Source organism: Mixophyes fleayi, chromosome 1 (assembly GCF_038048845.1).
Source record: "Mixophyes fleayi isolate aMixFle1 chromosome 1, aMixFle1.hap1, whole genome shotgun sequence".
NCBI classification, from domain to species: Eukaryota; Metazoa; Chordata; class Amphibia; order Anura; family Limnodynastidae; genus Mixophyes; species Mixophyes fleayi.
In genome coordinates, this window is record NC_134402.1 from 405,543,519 (window position 1) to 405,569,618 (window position 26,100).

The 26,100-nt window shown below is 39.3% G+C and overlaps 1 protein-coding gene across 1 annotated transcript in view; it reads left to right on the forward strand.

The window, feature by feature from the left end:
• Nucleotides 1–26,100, forward strand: part of CAMK4 (calcium/calmodulin dependent protein kinase IV) — a 223,190-nt gene that overhangs the window by 174,155 nt on the left and 22,935 nt on the right. Inside the window, exons 6-7 of the mRNA XM_075181602.1 lie at nt 692–782; nt 12,365–12,439. Coding sequence (XP_075037703.1) covers nt 692–782; nt 12,365–12,439 — 166 coding nt within the window. The remainder of the gene's footprint in view (nt 1–691; nt 783–12,364; nt 12,440–26,100) is intronic.

Consider the following 26,100-nt stretch of genomic DNA (forward strand, 5'->3'; position numbering starts at 1 on the left):
GAGGTCAACACCTTAAACTCTTTGTCATGTTCTTCAAACCATTCCTGAAAATTTTTTGCAGTATGGCAGGTGCATGTGCCTGCTGAAAGAGGCCACTGCCATCAGGGAATACTGTTACCATGAAGGGGTGCACTTGTTCTGCAATAATAGGTGGCTTGGTACATGTCAAAGTACATCAACATGAATGCCAGGACACAAGGTTTCCTAGCAGAACAATTCCCAAACTATTACACTGCCTGAGCCGGCTTGCCTTCTTCTCCTAGTGCATCCTTGTGCCACCTCTTCACCCGGTAAATGACACAAACACACCTGACTGTCCACATGATGTAAAAGAAAATGTGATTTATCAGACCAGGCCACGTTCTTGCATTGCTACATGGTCCAGTTCTCTCACTCACTCTTCTTGCTTACAACACATCAACTTCAGGAACTGACTGTTCACTTGCTGCCTACTATATCCCACCACTTAACTGTGTGTGTGTATTTCTATGTAACAGTCCTAGTTAGAATTTAATGAACCAGGTTACTACAACTTAGAACTGCAAAAACTCAAGTTAATGGGAATGGTTAGTTCTGAAATAAAGAACATAGAATAACAGTGTCTTCTAAAGGTCGAATATATAATAATCTAAGCAATTTAGCAACCACTACAATAGTAGATTGGGACTAATAGAATGTTTTCTGTCCCTAGTATTTGCATGAAAATGGGATTGTTCACCGAGATCTGAAGCCAGAAAATCTTCTCTATGCTACACCAGCGCCAGATGCTCCCCTGAAAATAGGTAAGCGTGACCACAAGTATTCATTAATGAATTGTGCTGATCTTCATTCCATAATTCAGTTGATTTTTGAATTCAGAGTCAAATTAAGATCAAAGGGTGCCCTAGACAAGGAAGCAATTTTGTTCTTCCCCCTCCTCAGACAACCACACTGTGCATTCAGCTGTATACTCTCAGTCTATTGCTACATTTTAGTCTCATTCACAACATTTTCTTTTATTTACCTTTTTAAATTCTAGTAGTACTCATATTAATAAACCAGCAGAGATGTTCATATTATACCAACAGCAACGATGTGACTATATACCAGCAGAGGTGCCTATATCATACAAGCTGTCCATTTTATTTCACCAATCACTTTATGGCTAATGTGCCAATATAATACCAATACTGAGGTATGACTATACACCAATACATGTTCTTTTATTATACCAGCAGTGCTCATATTAATAAAACAGCTGAGGTGCCCATATTTTACCAGTAGTGCCTAAATGATTATATACCAGCAGAATTGTCCATATTATTCCAGTAGTCCCAATATGATTTATACAAAGTGGTCGGAGTGGAAATTTAGAAGTGGCGGTATGAAAAGTGTAATGGGTATATAATTGAATGGTATTAAATAGTTTTACAACAAAAGCTTTAGGAAAAGTGATGGCATGGCATACCACCGTATACACCCCCACCTCGACCACTGATTATACACCAGAAAAGGTGCCCATATCATACCAGGAATGCCCATAATATACCAGCAGTGGCCATATAAGTATATGATCTTATAATGCCAGTAGTACCCATATTATAATAGCAGAGCTGCCATAATTTACTAGCAGTGCTCATATGATGTAAAAGTTGCCCATATTATTTCTGCAGTTTCCCTATTATACTAGCAATGCCCATATAACTATATACCAACAGAGATGCCTGCAGTATACCAGAAATGCATATATCATACCAGCAGGAGGACTCTTTAACTCGAATGGAACTATGACACACTAGTCACACAGTGCGTCAGTGACGCTGTTTGTGCCTACTCAGTACCACCACTATTGAAATGCAGTGGAAAGAGTAGGGCTATTGTTATGCAATATTGTGCATCCAGCACTGTTTGGGATGTCACAGATTTCGGGATTAAGATGGGAGTGGGGGAGCATGGTGAGGAGAAGGTTGTAGTAATCAAGGCTGGAAATAGTGAGTGCATGGATGATGGTTTTCGCAGCATCCTGAGAAAGAAAGAGCCGTATGCGGGCGATATTCCATATTTGGACAGGATTGGGCAAGGGATTGAATGTAGGGGGCAAAAGAGAGTGAGGAGTCGAGGGTGACACCCAGAAAGCGGAGTTGGGGAACAGGAGAGATGTTAGGTGTTACTGACAGTGATAGAAAGACCAAGGTGAGGTGAAGATTTAGAAGGAGGGAATACAATGAGTTCAGTTTTAACAATGTTGATTTTGAGAAAACGTGAAGACATCCAAGAGGAGATGGCAGAAAGGCAGTCAGACACACAAGAGAGGAGTGTGGGGGGGGGGGGGGGCAGAAGGTCAGGAGAAGAGATGTATAGTTAAAAGTTTTGTTTCTGAGGTCACCCCAGAAAATATATCTCCAGTAACTTCCATGCTGCAATAAGCTCACATTGGACCACTTGTTGACAGGTGTTATATAGGTGTTATAGAGCATGACAGTGACTTGCAGTGTAACAGGTCCAGAAATAGATGTAAGGAGGATGCAGTTGGCATAGGTATAAACATAAGTGGTTACATTCTTTCTTATGATTACTTAAGGAATATTAGAGAAAGGCACAATATTCACATACAGGTTTTTTGTGTCAGCCCAGCCATTGTAAATAGGAAGTGGAAAATGGTGACAGTGTTTATAGCAGCTTATGGTTTGGCAAAATTGCCTTTGGTCTTAGAGAACCCGGCTAGCGAGAATAGGCGACATATCCTCCTCTTGCCTGGCCTTTCTTTGGCAATCTTCCAACATTAATTACAATGTTTATTTGGAGTAAACTGCAATAAAAAATTTAGTGTTTGACAATAAAGTTTTTAATTATAGGCAGCAACGTTAATGTCTGTCAGGTTCGTTAATTGCCAATATATTTAATGGGCTAAGATAAGATCTCACAAAGATACAGATTGTGGCAGCAATATTATAACATCTGCGAGTCAACATTTCAGTTTAGAGTTAAAACCATTAAATGTGCAAATAAGAAAATATGTGCAAAGCTATAGTAAACATGATATACTGAAGAACATAATGGGGCTGATGTAGATGTAGGAAGAAAAATGCAGCTACTTAATGTCCCTGCAAAATCCATTTTGTGCTGCGGGTATGTAAAATGCACAATCTGATGGGGTTGCGGGATTGCCCAATTCTGACATGCAGTGTAAAGAAAAAAGAGCTGTCCAGTATATGCGTGCAGCATGCATGCAGTATTTGTCCTGAGTGCAAAAAAAAAGTTTGCAGTTGCACCCCTTGCATTGTAATATGGTTCGCTCATCCACAAATTCTGTACCTGGGCAAAATCGGCCACGATATATCCATTATTTTGAATTGTGTAACAATAATATATATATATATATATATATATATATATATATATATATATATATATATATCCCTTGAATGCTCTTTTATAGGTTTCGGGTGTATGAGAGAGCTATTAATCCATAGACCAGGGAGATTTCCTGCTTTCACCACCATAAACATAGACAACCAGGTGTGTGTTATTAGATCTTGACACGTGTTATTATAGTAAAGTAAGGATAAAAATAAATAGCTGTCTTCCCTATAAGATATTGAAAAGATATAAGATATTAAAAAGTCAAAACAAGTGATCTGACCGACCCCAAAGAACAATTTACAAAAAACATTCATCTGACCTTTACATGTCTACCTCAAACCTTGTAAAGTATACATATTTGGTTTCTCTATTATAGATAGAGGTTGCAGGATTGAATTAATTTGTGCAAATAGCTAAAAGATGAATTATAGTAAAATGTATTTGTTGAGAACCTGGTCAAGGACCACTTCACAGCTCTTTTTTACCAGAGTCGAAGAGTCTAAATATATATCTGGTCTTCACCAGGGATCTCCGCAAGATGATGAGGAATTTTGTCGTGGGACACAGACAGTTTGTGGCTCTAGATAACAATGAAATGCGAACATTTATACTGGCCACATATATGAATAACTATTGTACTTAGACCAAATTCTTCTCCTGAAGAATAGACCATGTGAGGCTGATTAACCATGTGGTATGTGGTTTTGCTAGTTGGGTAAAGGGAAGAGTTGTGATTGGAGATATCCTTTGGTCCTCTGATATTATTTTATTTTGCACAATACACTAGGGGCTAGATTTACTAAGCTGGGAGTTTGAAAAAGTGGGGATGTTGCCTATAGCAACCAATCAGATTCTAGCTTTCATTTATTTAGTACCTTCTACAAAATAATAGCTAGAATCTGGTTGGTTGCTATAGGCAACATCCCCACTTTTTCAAACCCGCAGCTTAGTAAATCTAGCCCTAGGTTTGAAACAAAAGAAGGGGGGTCCCTATTCCCTCAGGCGAGACCACCTTATCAAAAGCACTGTTTGTATGCTATGCACTATGGTCACTCCGATGCTGGCTTCCCACATTATAGCTCTCCTGTTGTGTAGTTGGAGGAAGCCTGAACGGCAGGGAGCATAGGGCGCTGAACCAAATGCTCTCCTGAGCCATCGAACTGCAGGGAACCCTGTTATATTTTACTAAAGCAAAACTATAAAATCATAGGAGCAAGTGACATGTCCGCTACAATGTTACACTTCAATGATGCTTTGTACTTTTCTATTCCACAGTGTAATAAATAATTCATGGAAGTTTTAAATGGAATTTTTTTTTTGGTTGAGAAAGGAGAACACATCTTTCACATCTTACTGTAAGATGCAAAATTAGATGCTTTAGAAGATTTTTTTAGGCAAAAGTAAAGTGCCCTAAGTGTATATAAATCCAGCATACTATCATTTTACTAATAAGTCTTCAAAGTGCTTCAGAAAATTATGCTGACCTATTTAGCTACTTTTAAACCTCATATCTTTGTTACCCTGGGTTGGAATTACCTCTGCAGTCTACAGAAGGCACTAAAATGTTTCTATTGTACAGCATATAAAAGATAAGTCCATTAAAATATATAAAATACGAGCGGCTAAGCAGGAATTGCTCTGGCATACAATGTCTGCGAAACATTTTACGTACAGTTAACAATATGAACTATTTAGAGCTTGTCTTATGGTTGTTCAAGTTTTGTTATCTCTGAGATCAAGATTGGCTAGCTTGGAGGGAAATCTATTTGTACATACTGGCAGGATGAATTACAAATTTCACCCAAAATACTTCTTTCTTGTGTAAATAATTAACGGGATATTTATAGTAATAGCACCTTGTGTCAGTAATGGGGAAAGTCTTTGGAAACAGAATTTAAACCGGAGAATATAAAATGAAAAAGCTTTACGATATACATTGTTTTACTAATTGGGTCTTATTCTTGATTAACGTTATAATCACTTCTCTTTCTCCTGCCCTGGAAACAAAAGAACCATACAAAAGTTATGTCATATGTAGCTTTTATGTTATTTGTATGTAATTTTCAGAAAATCTAAGTGCTGTACCTCTCAATAAAGCTCAAAACCTTACGGGTTGTCCACATAGAGATAGCCACCTTATTATAACACATACTCCCATATAGAAAATATAATTTCCCTAGGATACCCCACAGGGCTCTAGTCTATGCAGCTCTAATGAAGAGAACTAGGAAGATTGAGTCCTATTGCACCATAAGCTGTGATGCTTCCAGGCTCCCAGGTTTAGGTAATAGGGGAAACTCCTCCCTATTTACATATATTAAAGGTGTGTAGCCTTGATATTCCAAAATACATCCTTTAAAAAAAATGTTTGGGGGGTGTCAGTGGCTAGGTAGGTGTATTGATTGTGTTGGTTTGTAATTTCTTTTGTATCCTGTGTGAAGGATAAGGGCAAGATTGTGGTTAAAGTGATTAACCCCTTCCAGTTGCACGCATGTCATATGTGACAGCAGTGTGTATATTGCAGGTATATTTTACCCTACTTAGTATTTCAAAATTTTTAATCTGGTCACTCCACTGGTCACTGCTAAAATCTCTACACATAAACTGTATTTCTTCTTAAAACATATCTCTCTAATAAATATGGGTAATCAGATGATTCCTCCTTCGTATTTTTTTTATCATATTTCATTTATTAGTAGCCTCTTCTGAGTTGGCCATACCTCCACATACAGCTCTTAGGAGGCGTATCATTTGTTGGTAAAATAAAAAAATATAGCCCTCCCAAATTGAAAACAGCACCAACACTCAAAGTCTGTACTGGGTGTTGCTAATGCATGGAGACAAACAGCAAAACCTGCAACTAGCACAAGGCTTTGCCAGGCTGGGCTGGTCCTACTATCACAGGGAGATCCTATGGGATCCAGTCCTACAGAAAAAATATATGCTGAATAGTAGCGGTGCTCACCCTAGGCCCCTGACTGGTGGGGATTGGTGTACTGAGCATGAGAAAATTGCTCTGATTGGCTACTCGCCTATAGATTCCGTGTGGGATATGAATGGACCACATTGTGTCAATGATATTCATTGATATATTGCTGCAATGAACTTAATTGATATAATTAAGTTTATTCATAGCCCACAAGGGATTCAAAGGTGAGTAGCCAATTAGAGCAGCTTTCTCATGTTCCAGACATTCAGAATTAAGCTGTTCTTATTAGCTTCTCACAGACAAGCACCTTCTCATTAATTTAGTTATTGCTTCTAGAGGAGCTGCATTGTCTAAGCTGTTTTTAACCCTTTGATTACTTCCAGAAAGAAGAAAAGGTGATCTCTAAGGATTTAGGAGAAAAATTAAGAGTGTAGATTGGGGAGTCACTGTGGGAAATTCAATCACCTGCAAAGTCCCATCGGAGTCTTGATTGATGAGACTTTGCGGGAATAGGGTAATAAATCATTGCTGACTTTTGCTTGTACCTCATAGGGTTACGTTCTGGCCACAAAATTGCATTCAACTCTAAGGGAAGCCACAGGTGCATTTACCCCCTGTCTATTCAAATCTGATAATTCCTTATTTGTATACATAAGATATTTCTCACTAACTAAAAGTTCATTTTAAAGATATTTGCTGCCCACTCCATTCAAGAGCCTCTGACTTAACTACAATTCTATTCATTGATTAAACTTCAACTGGGGAATGCACAAGCTCTCAGTATTCATCAAACGCCTACTCACACAACCTCTGTGCTCTTGAGGGAACAGCTTGCAATACAATAAAATATAGTTGAATGACTGTGTGGCATAATCACAATGCTACCATTTCCAGATACTCTTTTCTGCCACATGAGCAATCAATGTAATTCATATATAGTGTGCTACAACCCACTCCATGGCATGACATTGTCCTTGCAAATCAGCAATAGGTGGCTCTATGGCATAATGAGTTCATTAGGTATGATCAGTATCTCTGGCAGATATATACATTTTAAAATGGGATTCTTACTGTAACCCTTTAAAAAGTACATGTATGTTAATTACATTATTGATAAACATTGAATCATCATTCTGAAGCAGGATTTTACTGATGCAAAGGGCCTGTATTAGAGTTGGACGTAAGCCCATTTCTGCCACATAAAGATGCACTTTGACACAATATTCTTGCTGAATACTTACCCCTGAATCTGGAGTCAAACGTGACCTGTACTTTCAGCCCCATGTGCTGGGGGGATTTGGGGCACATGCAATTTCGGCATGCCTCTTACAGATGTGTCCTATTTAGAGTTCAATGTTTGTTTTTTATGCACCTTTTTAAAGGCGTATATATTGTGCCTGTCCTTGGTGCATGTTTATGGTAATAATGATGACTGTCATATCTTTCATCTGAAAAGTGAATAATCAGCTCCGGCGCTATACAGCTTGGACAAGGTCCATCTAAACAAGGGGACAACGAGTGTTGGGTGGTCTTGCTAAAGTGATAACCAAGCTACACAGCTGGAGTCGGTGACACTATAAACACTTGCAGCTTGGTGTGCCTCTGTCATAATATAAGCTATATTAACCCTATTCAGTGTGGGACTGTAACCTCTATGGAGGTCTGCAAAAATACTGCATGGCCTACCTCCAAGAGACTGCCAGCCATACCCTGAGCACCGCTGTGGTTCTTCCGGTCATCCATGGTCTATGGATATGAGGTAATGACAATATATAATCAGGTCTCTAGGGTGGCCACTTTGCCATCCCAATAATCTCAGTATAATGGGATCAGGGTCACTAAGTCCTCCCCCATTACATTAATACGTAAATAAAAAAAAACATGCACAAAGGGTTTCATAACAACTCACTTACCACTTTATTAAAAATAAAAGTCTTCTTCCATGATATAGTCCACTAAGAATCTTCTCACATGACACAGTCCAGAGGTAATTAAATATAAACCCTAATATGCAACAATATCTGCTTGCTAGTAGCACTTGGCACTGAATGACATTGTTCTCAATGGATCAGGAGGGCCAGTAGCCGCTTAGCCAATCACAAGTAGTTTCCTACGCTTGCCACTTGAGATTGACTGAGTGTATATTGAGTACAATGTTATTCCGCGCCGGATGTTCATATGACCATATATGATTCAATGTTTGGGAAAAGCAAACAGTCTGCAAAATTTGTGACCATTCTGAAATACAACATCAGTGTCTGTTGTATGAAAGCTGCTGGAAAATATTGGATGGAATCAGAAACTCAGAACTATCACATCATTAAGAAACAGGAAAGATGTACTCTATAATTATAAGCATCTGCTGCTAGCGAAATGTTAATACTGTATAATCATTAGTGACTAGTGACTTTGCTACACTCCACAATATTGATTGTAAAGTGGTTTTCACAATTGATCTTTAGTTTTTCTTGTAAAATTGTAATTGTATTTTCATGTCTATTTGAATATAGGTATGAAATATTTTTGATACAAATGTGTTCAATCACCTTATGTAACTATGGGCCTGGTTAACATTTGTCCAAACATTTGTATAGTAAATTGACTTTTATGAGATAGACTTGTTGAAATTCCAAACTAGTCCAGAAGAACTGCCTGGGACTTAAATAGTTAAATAGTACAATTTTCCAAAACAGTCTCCAATCTTTTATTAATTGGCAGTAGGTTCCAGGAAAAAATTAATGGACTTGGAATATTAAATGACATGCCTATAATATCCTAGTAAACATTTTTTTTATGTCAGTCGAACAGTATGCATATGTTCTCCAGTACTCCAGTAATCTTATTTAAAAACATAAATAATTGCTCAAAATCATGCAGGAAATTGCTTACTTGAACAAGTGACCTGCAAGCTGTTCCTAATGAGAATGTATCTAAAGTTACTTTGTCTCTGTTGCAGCCAACCATGGCATTGGTATTCTGCTGGTTAGGCTCTGGTCTCCTTGTAAAGCTAGTCTAGGTAAAACTAATGGGTTTTGGATGGAATACAGTGTTATCATTAGGCTACTGGTGAAGAGGTTGTATTGGGCAATTGCTCACAAGCAATTGCTTGCAAGCAATTATCCACAAATCATTTAATATTATCTTCCCATTTAAGGAATATTTTGCCAAATCCAGACATTTGTACTTAATAAAGGTGTATGTATTTTACATGCATCATATCACTGATGTAGACAGCATTCTATGATGGAATGTGAAATAAAACATACACAAATATATGGATTACTTCAAAAAACATGTTTATGAAAGTTTATATAGCTCAATTTGGCTGCACATACTGCACTCTTAGGAAAACAAATTGTATCTTTTTGCAACAAAATTTTCTTTGGTTATTTATAAATAATGTAACATATTTAAGAGATAGAGGGATTCTGAGTAAAGATAAAGCAAACAATGGAACAATACTAAATGGTGAGCTTTGTACCATCATGGAAAATAGGAAAAGTCCCATAACAAACTTAAATTACACATGCAACCCTTTATATACACATTAGACGAATACAAAAGGAAAATACAAAGAAAAGTTGGAGTCCCTTTAAGTGTGCCACACTTGTATAGACTATATCTACATAACGCAGATACAAGGACAGCAAACATTGCCTTGATTTAAATGCATATAACTATAATACCCTAAGGGGAATTCAATTGGCCGCATTACTGCCGAAACTAACGCGGCCTGCGCACTATTACCGATATTATGATAATAGTGTGAATTATTACCGTTAATACGGTAATCTTCAATGCTGGTTTTTGCTTGCAGAAATCAGGGTTAAAATTATTCTATTATCCTATTAACGGTAATATAATCAAATTGAATTCCCCCTTAAGAGTTAATTACTAATGTGAAAGAGGAGCCGTCTTCCTTGTACCACTTTTCCCTCACTGAACCTTGCCTCCCTCTTCATTAACTGACAAAAATTAATGTATGTGTGTGTCTGTGTGTCTGTGTCTGTGTCTGTGTCAGGAAATTACAGTACATCCGGAAAGTATTCAAAGCACTTCACTTTTTCCACATTTTCTTATGTTACAGCCTTATTCCAAAATGGAATAAATTCCTTTTCCCCTCAAAATTCTACACACAATACCCCATAACGACAACGTGAAAAAAGTTTTTGGGAGATTTATGCCAATTTATTAAAAATAAAAAACTAAGAAATCACATGTACATAAGCATTCACTGTCTTTGCCATGAAGCTCAAAATTGAGCTCAGGTGCATCCTGTTTCCACTGATCATCCTTGAGATGTTCCTACAGCTTAATTGGAGTCCACCTTTGGTAAATTCAGTTGATTGGACATGATTTGGAAAGGCACACACCTGTCTATATAAGGTCCCACACTTGACAGTGCATGTCAGAGCACAAACCAAGCATGAAGTCAAAGGAATTGTCTGTAGACCTCCGAGACAAGATTGTCTCGAGGCACAAATCTGGGGAAGGGTACAGAAAAATATCTGCTTCTTTGAAGGTCCCAATGAGCACAGTGGCCTCCATCATCCGTAAATGGAAGAAGTTTGGAACCACCAGGACTCTTCCTAGAGCTGGCCGGCCATCTATATTGAGCGATCGGGGGAGAAGGGACCTAGTCAGGGAGGTTACCAAAACCCTCATTCCTCTGTGGAGAAAGGAGAACCTTCCAGAAGGACAGCCATCTCTGCAGCAATCCACCAATCAGACCTGTAGAGTGGCCAGATGCAAGCCACTCCTTAGTAAAAAGCACATGGCAGGCCGCCTGAAGTTTGCCAAAATGCACCTGAAGGACTCTCAGACCATGAGAAACAAAATTCGCTGGTCTAATGAGACAAAGGTTGAACTCTTTGGTGTGAATACCAGGCGTCATGTTTGGAGGAAACCAGGCACCGCTCATCACCAGGCCAATACCATCCCTACAGTGAAGCAAAGTGGTGGCAGCATCATGCTGTGGGGATGTTTTTCAGCGGCAGGAACTGGGAGACTAGCCAGAATAGAGGGAAAGATGAATGCAGTAATATACAGAGACATCCTGGATGAAAACCTGCTCCAGGGCACTCTTGACCTCAGACTGGGGCGAAAGTTCATCTTTCAGCAGACATCGACCCTAAGCACACAGCCAAGATATCAAAGGAGTGGCTTCAGGAGAACTCTGTGAATGTCCTTGAGTGACCCAGCCAGAGCCCAGACTTGAATCCGATTGAACATCTCTGGAGAGATCTGATGGAGCTTGAGAGGTGCTGCAAAGAGGAATGGGCGAAACTGCCGAAAAATAGATGTGCCAAGCTTGTGACAACATATTCAAAAACACTTGAGGCTGTAATTGCTGCCAAAGGTGCATCAACAAAGTATTGAGCAAAGGCTGTGAATACTTATGTACATGTGATTTCTTAGTTTTATTATTTTTAATAAATTTGCAAACATCTCAAAAAAACTTTTTTCACGTTGTCTTTATGGGGTATTGTGTGTAGAATTTTCAGGGAAAAAGGGAATTTATTCCATTCTGACATAAGGCTGTAACATAACAAAATGTGGAAAAAGGGAAGCGCTGTGAATACTTTCCAGATGCACTGTATGTGAATGAGTCCATAGAATATCAGCTGATTGCACCCACGATGGCTTCTGCAACAATGTAAAGTGCTTTGAATCCCATTGGGAGAAAGGCTATAAAAATAGAGAATAATTATTATAATTAATTATTATTATAACTGGACTGCAGCAGTTCTCTGTCAATTCTGGCAGCGAAGAGAACACTGCAAGGACAGGGTTGTAGAAATCACCCGTTCTGTATATAACAAGTAAATGCAGCTCTTGAATGGGTGGAAGTAGTTGATCCAATAAGAACCATGTTTATCCCTGAGAACTGTTAGAATGGCTCAGGTTCCGCAGTACTGACAGCTCGCTCAATTACTGCTTTCAGTTCTGCAGAGCGCACGATGGTATTACAGTCGGATTTCAGTAACTAAAAAAATATTTAACTTTGCTAACAAAGAAATAATCGAAACAACTAAAGTACAACTATTAATTTTTAAAGGTATTAATTTAACTATGGCTTTTTATAATCTTTAGCTGATTTTGGACTGTCAAAAATTGTGGATGACCAAGTAACAATGAAGACTGTCTGTGGGACGCCGGGATATTGCGGTAAGAGAAAAAAATTATATTTCATCTGTTTCACATTTCAGATGTTCAAAGAGTGTTTTCAGAAGTGAAGAATATATTCTCAAACACCTTAAAAAAATATAGGCACTAAACTTGCAAACTCTGGGGGGCAATTCAGTTCAGCACAAAGTCCCTTTGGATCCTTGCATAATAAGACTCTGGATGTTAGGGTACTAAAACATTGCCTAATACCCAGAAATGCACACATTTTGCTAATATATAATGTGATCACCAAGCAATTAATTATATTTAAAATGTACCATATATCAATATATACAGTGTATAAATATATATATATATATATATATATATATATATATATATATATATATATATATATATATATATTTATTTATTTTTATTTTATTTTTTTAAGGCGCTCCATTCGCTCTACACCTTTTCACATAACACCACCCTGTCTAGAGGCATAACTACTACTAGGACTACTAGGTTTTATATCAAAGTTTTGAACGGCCAATACTTAATCACCGCACAGACACCCAGAAAAACAACACATCTACACACCAAAGAGTCAGTTGGTCCACAGCACCTGAGAATGACGGGAACCATTTCCATATAGAGCTCACAGCAGGTGAAGTGTGAGCAGGTACGCACCAGTGAGTAGGCTCCTAGCATACGGGCCCTTTGCACAGCTGTGTTTAGTAGCCAAGGTAAATCTGCGCTTATATGCTAATTTCCTGCACATATCAAGCTCTGCCTTCCTGACACACAAACACTGCATCATTCTGTGAGCAAAGCAGTGCTTGTGTGTCACGGATTTGACATTTATGTTACCTGCTATGTATAGGAAAGCATAGGGTAAAAGAGTTCCCTTAGCAAATTAGACAGCTTCCTCAGCTCTTTGGTGTCACTGCGACCTCGTCCTGCCACAAACTGTGTTTATTCGCTGATGATATTTTACTGTATGTTACCAGACCGGAAGTCTCACTGCCGACTCTTCATGACCTCTTACGTAAATTTGGAGATGCCTCATTTTATAAATTAAATACCTCTAAAACACATGCTCTACCCGTTAATATATATATATATATATATATATATATATATATATATATACAAGTTCCTCTTCTGACTCGTCTGAAGGCATCTTATCCATACTCTTGGAGAACAACTTCAATATCGCATCTAGGAATATTGATTACTTCACACATAGACTCTTTAATTGAAGCAAATTATGTACCGTTGCAGCTACAATTGGCTAATTTAGCAAGGTCATGGTAGTGCAGCGAGATATCTTGGCTTGGTAGAATTTCTGCTTTCAAAATGTCAATGCTCCCCAAATTAATGTATTTGTTTTGCACAATCCCCCTTATTTTACCTAAAGTGTATATGGATAAACTTCTACATGTTATGACTTCATATATGTGGAGGGGGAAGCCTCCAAAGCTTTCCCATACAGTTATGACCCGAGCTAAAAGAATGGGTGGTTTGGCCAATTCTGATTTGGTTAAGTATCAGGAGGCAGCTATACTTGCACAACTTCGTGATTGGTCTCTCCCGACTACGCATAAACGATGGGTACATCTCTTTTTGGTACACGGTTCTTACTTCTGGAGATGAATCGTTGAAATTATCTTCTCAAAGTGCTTGGGAGAGAGATCTGGGTCTGGTCCTGGATGAAAACCAATGGGACCATATCTTTTGTAATGCGTATTAAATGTCTAGGTGTTTGAATCACTCTGAGATGTTTTATAAACTACTTTATAGACTATATCTGACCCCTGATAGACTCCACAAGATGTGGCCGGCGCACTCTAGGGCTTGATAAAGGAATTGTGGGGGGTGTGAAGATACCGGGTTTATCTGGCCCAGTGCTACCCAGTACCTTCTAGGATTCGTATGGTCACTCAGGCAAAATGCAGTTATAAAAATACAACAGTATATTTATTGTTATACAAACAACACTAGAATATTATATACACACAGTAAATAAATGCCAGTCAGATTTACCACATCATCTGTCCCTTACCCCAATAACTTAAGGAGATATAGTCACCTGCTGTCCAGACTTCATGACCCATGGATCCCTCTCAGCTGCATATATAGACTTGAGTTAGAAAACGACAATTCAAAACTCCATCTTGCACCTTCCTGAATGAAATCCAAGCATGAGCACCCCTCCCCCCTGGAGTTGTTCCTTATATATCACAGGTCTAATTTCCACAGTCTTTCCCCTCCCTGAGCAAACCCCTGCGTCTATTCTACTTAACCATTGGTCAGTGCTGGACTAAAGGGGGGGGGGGGGTTGGACAGGGGAGTGAAGATGAGCTGTCCTTTCAGAGAACCTCCCCTGTTAGATGGCCTGTCTTGACTAGCCTGGTGAGAACAATGGACACTAATTAGTTTTCCTACTCAGGCACATGGCAACCTGATCCCTACCCATAATCCCCCTGGCTTTACTTTAAATACAATGAATAGCAACCTTACTTCAAGTTATCAATATACAATAAACAATATACATATGTACACTGAACTACAATGTCCCCTTAGCCACATGTTATTGGACAATGCAGTTATAGTCTGGTGAGCTGGGGAAACAAAAGAAGGCTATAAAAAGTATTTGCTATAATTCACATATCACACTCGTTTTGTCACAGGGGAACAGGCGATATTATGAATATTTTCTGGAGTTGCCCTGTTGCCAATAATCTGTGGGTTGAAGTATTTGCTCTGGTTGCCCAGGTTACTAAGAATAAGAGGTGGCACTTCAACACTTATTCCCCCCGCAGTTATCCTACGAAGAGCAATATGTTGCTGGTCATATATTTATAGCAACTAGGGCAGTGATTGCTCAAGCTTGGAGGTCTCCTACTCTTCCTCACATAGCCAAGGTAGCAGCCAAAACTCAATTAAGTTGTGACATGGAAACATTGGGTGTCCCATATTCTTCTGCCTCGGTCTCACCACATATGATATGGTTTATTTGGAATGATTATATAAGCCAACATTCAGGCTCTCAAGCTACGGCAGACCCATCAGTGTCATCTCCGCAGTAATAGTGCCCCTGGGGTAAGACTGGGAATGTAACTGTAACTTGATTGGAAAACCATTGCATAGCTTATAATTGCTGGAATATTTCAAATGTACTTGTACGTTCCTCCCTCTATACCTTCCCTCCCTCCTCCCCTTATTTCCCCTTTTTGGTTTGTTTTATTTATGTTACGTAAATTGCAAAATTTCAATAAAAACTATTATTGAAAAAAAAAAAAAAAAGAGTTCCCTCGACCGATATATATTGGTTTAAAAAGTGTCCTTATGCCGTTAGCCTTGGGAGCCTGAATCTCCAGACCCCTTTGTGTCTCCGGGCTCATAGCAGTCACTTAATTACCATATAAAATATTTTTGGTTTACATAAGTTTGGTTGCCGCTATAGAGCTCTGAAACAGAGGTATACTATCGTTTTAATGACTAATGTCTCTCTCTTGAGGCCTGGATCTAATAATTATCCAAGTTAGATGACACCATTAGTAAAACTAAAATATCTCCAGAGGGCCTAGTTCATGCTTGTAAAACCTTCCTGTGTTGATTTTTTGTTCTAAGAGGCAACCTTAACTGAAAGTGAAATAGATTAAGGTGGTCTATATATTATATATATATATATATATATATATATATATATATATATATATATATAAATGTACGCAGATGAATTCTGGTGTCCACACCTCTGACGCACAAGGCTGGAGTCCAGGAGGTAAGTCTGGGCTGTGTACAATAGAAGTGAGAGGGGATAATGGAGAAGAGAGTTTCCTGTGAGTACGGAGCTGTTTTCAACATTCTAAGCTGGGCCCAACTGTGGAATATTAGTTTTTCAGGAGTGTAGAGAGCCAAGGTAGTATATGACGGGGTATTTGAGAGTATAAGTTTTCTATCTTGGTCCATTGCTTTGCATCCCTTAATTGAGTCTAGTCCAATACTCTCTTAGCAGTATTGAGTTGTGGTAACTTGAGAAGAGAGGTAATTGCATATGTATAATAAGTCTACATCTGGGTCTCGTACCTCAGACTATATTTTGGAAAAATACTAGAGATTTTTAGGGGACCCTGATTGGGACTGCCTGTAGAGCGTAAACAATCCTGTGGAGAATATAATTTTTTACAATATTATTATTAACTCTCCCTAGCCAGGATAATTTTGGGGTTTTCATTGTTTGAGATCTTCCTGGACTTTGTCTATGAGAGACAGGAGATTAAGGCTGAAAAGCTTGGAAACATCTGAAGATAATATAATACCCAAATACCGTACCTGAGATGAATGCCAGGAGAAATGGAAGGCAGATTGGAGACCTGAATCCACCTTTTCAGGAATGTTCAGGCTGAGAGCCACTGATTTAGTATAGTTATTTTAAAATTAGAAAAGACCAAATCTCTTGAGTCCGCCAATAAGGTGTGACAGGGTGGTGAAGGGGAAGATAATCTGCAAACAGGGCTAATTGAAATTCTTCTGTACCCAAACACATACCCTTAATATCTGTGTTTAGGCAAATGAATATAGTGAGGGCTTCCATACATAGTACAAATGTCAAAGGAGGCAAGAGACAGCCCTGCCTAGTGCCATTAAAGATATTGACAGGGTCCGAAAGACCACCATTAATCCTGATTCTGGCTGACAGAGATCTGTATAGGGCAAGAATTTTTGTAGGCAGGAAGAACCCAGACACATGTGCTCCAATACCCCAGTCATGATTTGCCAATCCAACCGATCAAAGGCCTTTTCTGTATCAGTAAATAAACACAGAGCCTGAGTCTCATGATCCATAATATAATGAATAAAATCAAAACCCTTTGTAGCATTGTCTCAGGCTGCAGGGTCTGGTAAGAGAGCCATAAGTCTATTAGCGATTAACTTTGCATATAGTTTGACATCAATATGTAGTAACAATATGGGTCTATAACTAGAGAACTGGGAGGGATCCTTCTTGTCTTTACGGATTACGATGATATGACCTTCAAAAGATTGTTTAGAGAAAGGAGATTTCTTGAAGACCTCATTGAAGGCCTGGAGCATAAGCGTGATTAATTTGTCTTTAAAAGTTCTATAATAAGAGATAGAGAATTTATCAGGATCCAGGACTCTTACCACAGGGTGATGTTTTAATGGTATCTCTATTTGTGGATTATAAAGGGTTGTTCTAGAGATCTCTACATCTCTAATGAGATCTGAGGGAAGCCACAATTTTGAAGATGTTGAATTATTTTGTTCTTCCTCATTTGCAAGCCGTCCTGAGTGTTGGGGACTAAAATATTATATAGTTTATTATGATACGAATGGAATGCCATGGAAATCACCCTGTCCAAATAATGAAGTCCACTAGATGAATCTATGATTGAATGTTACGGTTCTTGGGCTCTCAAAGGTCTAGCTAACAATATGCCTGGCTTATTACCCCATCAAAAATATCTATTTCTACACTTTCTACATTTACAAAAGACCAATAGCTTATTCAGGTCTGTTCTTGTTTCCTTTAATTCCTCAAATACTGACTGGACATGGTGCCCTTATGGCCTCTTTCTAAACCTCTTTTTGCGTCTTAACGAGTGTTCCCAAATGGATACACCTTCCAATTATTACACATTTATGGGCCTCCCATACAGTGATTTTGAAAGTTTCACCATTGTCAATAAGATACCTCTATGAGGGGAAATGATTATAGATATAGTGAGGTAGATAGGTGAATGGTTGGACAATGTCATTTGTCTTTTCTTGACATCAGACTGGAGATGGAGGAGTCTATGTCCTACAAAGAAATAGTCAATTCTGCTATATGTGGATTGTGCATGTGAGATATAAGTGTAATCTTTTACATCGAGATGGGTGAGTCTCCAAGTGTCGGGCAGCGGGCGCCATGGAACACTCGTCTCACCTTTCTAGCATCCTGATGCGAAACCCTATTTGCTGAACTTGAGGAGTCTATGAGCGTATCAAGAGCCCAAGTATCCTCCCACGACTCGGTGCATAGAGATTAGCAAACATTACATTTTATTCATTTGAATGAAATGTTTTCCTGTTACAAGAATCCCCTTCTTTCTTCCAACTGGATGTAAGAAGTGGGAAAGGGGGACCTCTGAACACTGTTGCAGGTGGTATAAGGCAGGGGCAGGCCACACTGTGATGGTCTAATATGTCTCCTGATAGCATCACTTACATGGAGCCCAGGCAAATTAAGTGCAGGACATAGGGCAGAGATGCTCCAAGCAGGGTCCATTAGAGTGTTTGTAGTGTGTATGCAGGCAGTGGAGACCAGGAGTCGTAAAAATATCTTGAAAGGCACCTAGCAGGTCATGTATAGAGCAAGTCACAGTCAAGTAGGCGAGAGGTCCGCAGCACAGAACAGAGGTGGCTGTTGGCCTGTGATTCTGAAGCTGTCCTCTGATGGGAAGATGAAGGTGGATCTGGATAGCGGCGTCATACAGTCCCCCCCACGGGGAGGAGCTAGAGGAGCAGCGTCCACATCCGTGAAAAGACCTGCAGTCAGCTGATGTGTCAAATGATCAGAGCAGGCAGGTATCTGGCTCCGAAGAGGGGTGAGAGCCCAGATGCACACAGATATTCTAATTCTGGGTACGGAGCTCCCAAAAAATGTGTGCTGCAATGATGGCCGTCAAGCCATGCCCTTAGTGTACCTTTTGTAGTGCACTAAGGGCGCGGTAGTGTATGTACAATATTACTTGTAGTTTAGAGGCACTAAAAGAGGCTACTCCCATATTTGAAAATTAGGGTGTGCAGACCACTCCCCCCCTGGAATTTTGTGTATTTTGAAGGTTATGGCTGAATTCTTGTTGGCCCAGCACCCCACCCAACTATCCATAAGCTGGACTGAGAGCTGGTGACTATGATTGTCATGTCCGTGGAACCAGCTTGAGATCATGTGTGCTCTGTGACATGGCGTATTATCATTATACTGGGAAGTAGCCATTTTACGTTGGCTAGATTGTGGCCATAGATGAATGAACAATTGTCAGCAACAATACTTAGATAGGCTGTGGCATTTAAACAATATTCAATAAGTATTAAGGGGCCAAATGAGTGCTAAGAAATCATTCCCCAGACCGTTACACCACTGGATGGTAGTGGTGACCTGCACAGTCACTAGATCTCATTCCAATAAAGTACCTTTTGATATGTGCTGGAATAGGAAATTCGCAGCATGAATGTGCAGCCGACAAATCTGCAGCAACTCTGTGATGCTATTGTGTAAACATCGTGTAAACATGGACCAGAATCTGTAAAGAATGTTTCCAGCACCTTGTTGAATCTATGCCATGAAGAATTCAGACTGTTCTGCGTCGCAAAAGGGGATCCTACCCAGAACTAGAAAAGGTACCTAATAAAGTGACCACTGAATATACTGTATATGTGCACTAATACACTATACAAACTTACACACTATGGAAATATTTCATAGGCAATAATCCATTTCATAATATCCACATCCAGCTGTGATTTTGATCTGTCGTACTGCCAAGTACAGTGGCCTTTATCATTGATTTTCTTAGGAAAAGCCAAAGAAAGTGAGAGTATTTTCTGTGTTATATAACCTTGCCCTGTACACCTATATTCTTTTTTTAATAGCACGCCTGTAAATGTGGCCCAGAAGTAGTTTTGGTTGTGGCAAGGGGGCAGCACTGTTAGTGGAAAAAAAAAATCCTGCAAAAAAAAAGAAAAGAGAATACTTACCTTGCGGTCACGCGGTCACGTCAGCTGGTACTCCGGCTCCCTTCCTTGTCTCCTCCTCCGTGTGGTGCTCGCAGTGAATGTCGGGCATGATATTATCACGCCCAACATCCATTGCGGAGCGCAGCACAGAGGAGTCACCCACGCGAGAAGAACAATCGGCAGCACAGAATTGAAGAAAAGAAGAGAAGAGGACAGAAGAACAAGCCGATTAAAAGGTAAGTTAAGGGGGATTTTTTTTATTATTTCAAGGGACGCTGACTAGTGAATAAAAGTCACCTGGTCCTGGAGCATCATGGACCTTATCTCCCTGCTACATACTTCTACTTGTAATACTAATGGGGCATTATATATTATTCTCTTTGGCCCATTATAAGTTGTTATCCCTTAACTAACATAGTGGTGTAATTAGCAAAACAGGTCACAATTTGGGTTCACAGTGATATATATGTCAGGTACCGCAGGCCTGGTCAGGGCACCCTGATATACAATGCCTGGCTTAAATGCACTTTATTGATATTGCATCGAAACAATACAAAAAGTGATTATAGTATAATAACTAGAGAGGATTTTTTGAACAGGGCGATTGAAAGGTAAGTATAGGGGGATTTGGAAAAAAAGTGATATATATATATATATATATATATATATATATATATCACTTTTTTTCTCATATATATATGTTAACTATGTTTTCTATAGTTTTTTGGATGATCAGCTATCGTTATTGTTAGTGTATCTTATGTGCGGCCCAAACCAACTCGTCGTCTTCCAATGTGGCCCAGGGAAGCTAAAAGGTTGGACACCCCTAGTCTAAAATAATAATGCGATGCAATAGCAGACATTGCTATGGGGGATTTGGTAACTGAGATTCATAACCCACACAAACTCACAATTATTGAATCACTCAGTGATATCAAATTATTCTTGATCTACCATGCTTATTTATTAAAAATAAACTGTTTTGGAGACAATTAATTCAGAATTCCATTTGTGTTTGTGAAATACACTATATTTTAGTACCGATGGTCTTTCCAAAGATGCACTTAGGTTATGTTGTGACAGCAGATGGTACAGTAATATTCTACTGAATATATACAAGTAATAATCTTTTATAATAAGTATGTGCAAACTGTCCAAAACAAAAAGGTCAGACATATACAAGTCAGAAATTAATATTCTTATGTGGGGTTTTTTTTTTAATAAAAAGAAAAAAAATATTGTGACCTGCATTTTTTTTTGGCATTGAAGAAATCACTATGACAACCAAGGTCTTTAACGTATTAATGTCCAATACGTATGTAGTAAATAAAGACCCAAAAACAACATACATAAAACAAAATAATGTCACTTGTTAATAATATAGTCATTAATGACAAAACATTAAAAAAGAAAAAAAGGGTTTTCATTGTATTTCCATAAATAACATGTACCATGATGTTATTAATGTCTACTCTACATAAAATGCATTTTTTCAGTTGTTCCTCGTTGCAAACACATGTTCTATCTTGTATACGTGACCGTCATCACTAGTAATTTATACTTGACCAATAGGAGAAAAACACATACCTTTGAGATGAATAAAGCTTGAATCGGATGTTGCTGCATAGGCTCCACCTGGCCAAGCCCTTACTGTAGATTGACTACGTGCATACGCCCAGTCCCCTCTCCGTTCCGCCCATGAAATCGTAGGCTGATGTAAGAGTCTTTTGCGCTCGAAGATGAACTGGCTGTTACTGCGTTCACTTGCGTATAGTCGGGTTCTGGGAATGATTTTACAAAAATGACGGCACATATCGGCATTTACGCTCCTTAATGAATTTGGCCCCATGACTTTATGTTGTCCTTGAACTCTCCTGTTACAATTACTGAGGTGTGTACAGCATCACACAATACTGTACACATCCCCCAATATACAAAACATGACAGAAAGCAGGCAAAGCGAAGACAGACACAGTCCCTGAGCTTGCTCATAGTCTAAACAGAGATATAATGTAAAAGTATTTGTAGTATATAGTGTGCATTGTACTAGGCACAATTAAACAAATAAAATGTTTGCTGTTTCAACCAGATGGTAACCCATAGCAACCAGGCAGTCGATTTGATCAAGTTTGTAATTTAATCTAATGAAAACATTTTTTTTATTTGTTGCTATATTTCAGTACATTATTACTAGTTGTACTGCATTATTAAAAAAAGCATGTTAGTTTTCTGCTGATGCTGATGAGAAAAAAGGAAAAACTTGTACTCAATGTTATTTCTTGTCCAGACTTTAGCGCACATCACTCTGTACTAAACCCTGACTAATTTCTGACAAACAGACTTTATTTTCATGCACAAGTGAGGCCATGGCGGCTTATTATACATCTGTTTCCTGGTTTATATTATTTATTCCTGTCAGACCAAATGTCCCTATAATTTTGTTAAGTTCCTACTAATTCAATATTTTATTATCTTTGTTAAATAAAACAGAACATACAATATTGCACAGTTAAGTGGGTTTTGTAATGAGAAAAATGTTTCTAATGACAATGCTTGCAGCATATTTAGTGAGACCAATTAGGACTGTGTTTCCAGACTGAGACAAATGCAGCTTCCATACCATATACTACATGTTATACAGGGTAACCAGTAATCCTTATCAAAAGCTGCCATGGTGAACAGCCTGATTACAGTAGAATTTTGTGGTAATTTGGTAGTGTACCGTGGTAATCAGGGGCTTTTTTTCAGAGGGGAAAATTTTAAATAAAAATAAAATAACATTGAAGAAATGTGATCTGTTTCCATTTACAAGAGGCAAAACAGTACAGTACAGTATATAAACTTTAGCCTTGTTTTTGCGATTTCCTGCAGTATTGCTGCCAGTCTCAGTAGTCAGGACTACTGCCAGGGGACGGCAGCTGGCACCAACACTGCCACTCAGTAGTGACACCTATTTGACTGCCAAGCTCATTTCCAGACACATGCCAACTTCATGGTCCTTGGAGCTATAAAAGAGGAATACACCTAATTTTGTAGGTTTGCAGACCTATCCGTTATTTACGATAGTAGGGAGATTTCAGGACTTCACTCCCCAGGGCCTAGTGAAGCCAGTGTTTCTAGATGTATTTAATTAAATAAATTTAAAAATGTATGTAAATAAATGAATGAATGTGTATAGGTGCTGCAGCACGGGTAGTTAGCTGGGAGCCGGGAGTGTAGGGCAGTGTAAATGTGTATAATGTAGATGTGATTTAAATGCAAAGTGTATATGTGTAAAATAAAGAACAGTATTTATCCTGTCCCTGGTGGTCCAGAAGGGGCTGCAGGAGTAGCCCTGGATCCTTCACCCTCCTGCAGCTAGCTTCAGTGGCTGCCGGAGGGACTTCCACACCAGGGACTTCCACACCAGCCTCCTGGAATGAAATAGATTCAGGAGGTGCAGCGCCTCCTGGGGGTCCCAGGAAGCTGAGGTCCTTGCCACAGCTCAAAGAGCTTCAGCTAGCGACAGGCAGGGGATACTGCCCCTGAACCTGGTCTCCCTCCCTCTGGTACTATTTTCAACCAGGGGGGAGAGCCAGACTCTGAAGTAGAGTCCCTGGAAGTCAGTTTAGGTGGGAGATTTAAAAGATAAATCTCCAGCCTCAGACAGACATGCACTGGGGGAGGAGAATGGGCTGAGCCCCCCTCTCCCTGGCAGCTCGTGGACAGGGGGGGAAGTATACTCCCCCTGACACTAGTTACAATGTAAAGGGGTGCTGACCTCTCTGGGTTGATTCACGTGCAGGCTGCATGAATCAACCCAGATTGGTTAAAGGGACAGGAGGACTGATTACCTCCTGCTAAATCTAGCCTCCAAAACTGTGCGAAAAAGGCACTGGTTTGCATTGAAATGTATTATTGTTTCTTCTGACCTTTTGATCACTGGTACCTTAAACTAGTGTGAACTATCCTTATCAGGACACTTGAGTGAATAAACATCACTTGCTTCAAGATCCTGCTTTGACAACTTCCTCCCTGCTGTATTTCCTGTGACTTACAGATTACACCCAAATCTAATAGTTTCTGGCTGTTCTGAGGACCCAGCTTTCCGGTACCACCGCTCTGCCCGCTACCCAGCAGATCTGGCCAGTATGATAGGCCAGGGGGAATCCATCCACAGCAACCCTGATCTATAGGAAGAGGTCAGGGGTACCAGCCAAGGTGCACCAACAAGAGGGTACACTAGCAACGACAGTTACCCAGAAGGAACGCAGTTCTGGATGCCGTGAAGGAGTCCAGTGGTGGCAGCAGCTTAAGCCCCTCCTACTGCAGTTAGAGGGCGCGTTTGGAATAAAGAAAGGGACTGGTGGCAAAGTAAGCCCAGCCGGTTCCTAGTAACAACAGACAGGGTGGCTTAGCCGGTCCATCCTGTCAGTCTGTAAATGTGCTTTTTCCAGAAAAGAGAAAATGAAGCTGAATGCACAAAATATGTCTCATTGAAAGTATAGGGTTATGCCCAATCTCTGGCCCATCAGAGAATATGAATAAATTAGATTTTCTACAGGAACAAAAATTCTGTGCAACCTGACGGAAACAGGGAATTCTCCCTAAATGTGTATTCTTCACCCATTTCCCTCATTTAAAAATAATCTAGTCCTGCAGAACAAAATCTCAATCTGTATGTGGGTACATATTTAGATACATTCATGCTCCTAGCCCACACTCAGCAAAGAACACCTCCAATCTGCCCACATCTTCCCAACAGAAGATGCAGAATTTGTATACCCATAAATCCATACAAATTAGGTCAATGTAGTTGCATGATGTCACAAAACAGGACTTACACTTTCATAAATGAGCCTTACTGGCCGCTGGGCCCTTGGCTAACAGTGCAGAGCAATAGTTCTCATCTCAACGTGTCTCCTCTCAACCTGTAGCTGCATAACTACTCACACCCAAGTCCTAGATATGGAGAAACAAAGAGGAAACAAAGTAAGAAGATTATACACTCTTTTCGTGGTTGGATTTTACAATGTTCATTGATCCCTGGAGTACAAGACATTGAGGAGGAGGTCGATGCAAACAGAGGTGAGCACAGGATTTTGACATGGGAAAAAGAGAAGAGCAGAATGGAGGACTCCATAGTGGATAAACCAGTAACACTGAGTATGTGTTTACATACTGTAGACATTTGACATGCAATATACTTAGGGAACATTATATATGTCCTCCTTTAGAAAAGTGGCAGCAGTGCACTAGTTTTTCTTCATATTCTAAATGGTCTGTGTAGAGATTTCAGACATATTTTATTTCCATTGCAGTTACCTGGGCAGCCCACAAGTCAGGTAAAAACCATCTATCACCTGGATCCTGTCTCTGGCCATTGAACAAATGACACCAGTGAGATAAGCACTGGACAAATATATACATCTTGGGGCACTTAATGTCTTTTCCACGTTTTTATAACTGCAGCTGCTGTACTGTGATTAATCTATCTGGGCATAGCATACAGAGCAGTTTTTAGCATTTTGTCTGTTTAAACTGAACCGGTCCATTGGATTGACAGTCACTTATCAGATGAAATGTCTACAATATATTTACCAGATTCTGAAAATTTGTGGAAAATTTGCACTTTTATCCCTAACACTTGGGCTTGTGTCAATTCTCAGCAAGGAATTCTTACTATATTACTGCCTGCAGTCACCAGCAGGAAAATTACCCCTATGGCGCACAGCCGGGTGACTTGGAAAACATAGTGCTATGGGTTGGCAATAATACTGCAGAAGTAAAAAGATTAAGATTCTGTATAATTGTACATTAAAAGATAAGATTGTGTATAATTTCCATTACAGTGGTTTTGGTAATTTTATTTCTGTTTTTAGCTATCAATAACTGTTGCTGGTTCATTGAAAATAAAAGAATTGTTTTGTACTGTTCAGTTCTTCTGATACTGTTATTCCGTGGGGGGAGGAGTTGGAGAATGAGGC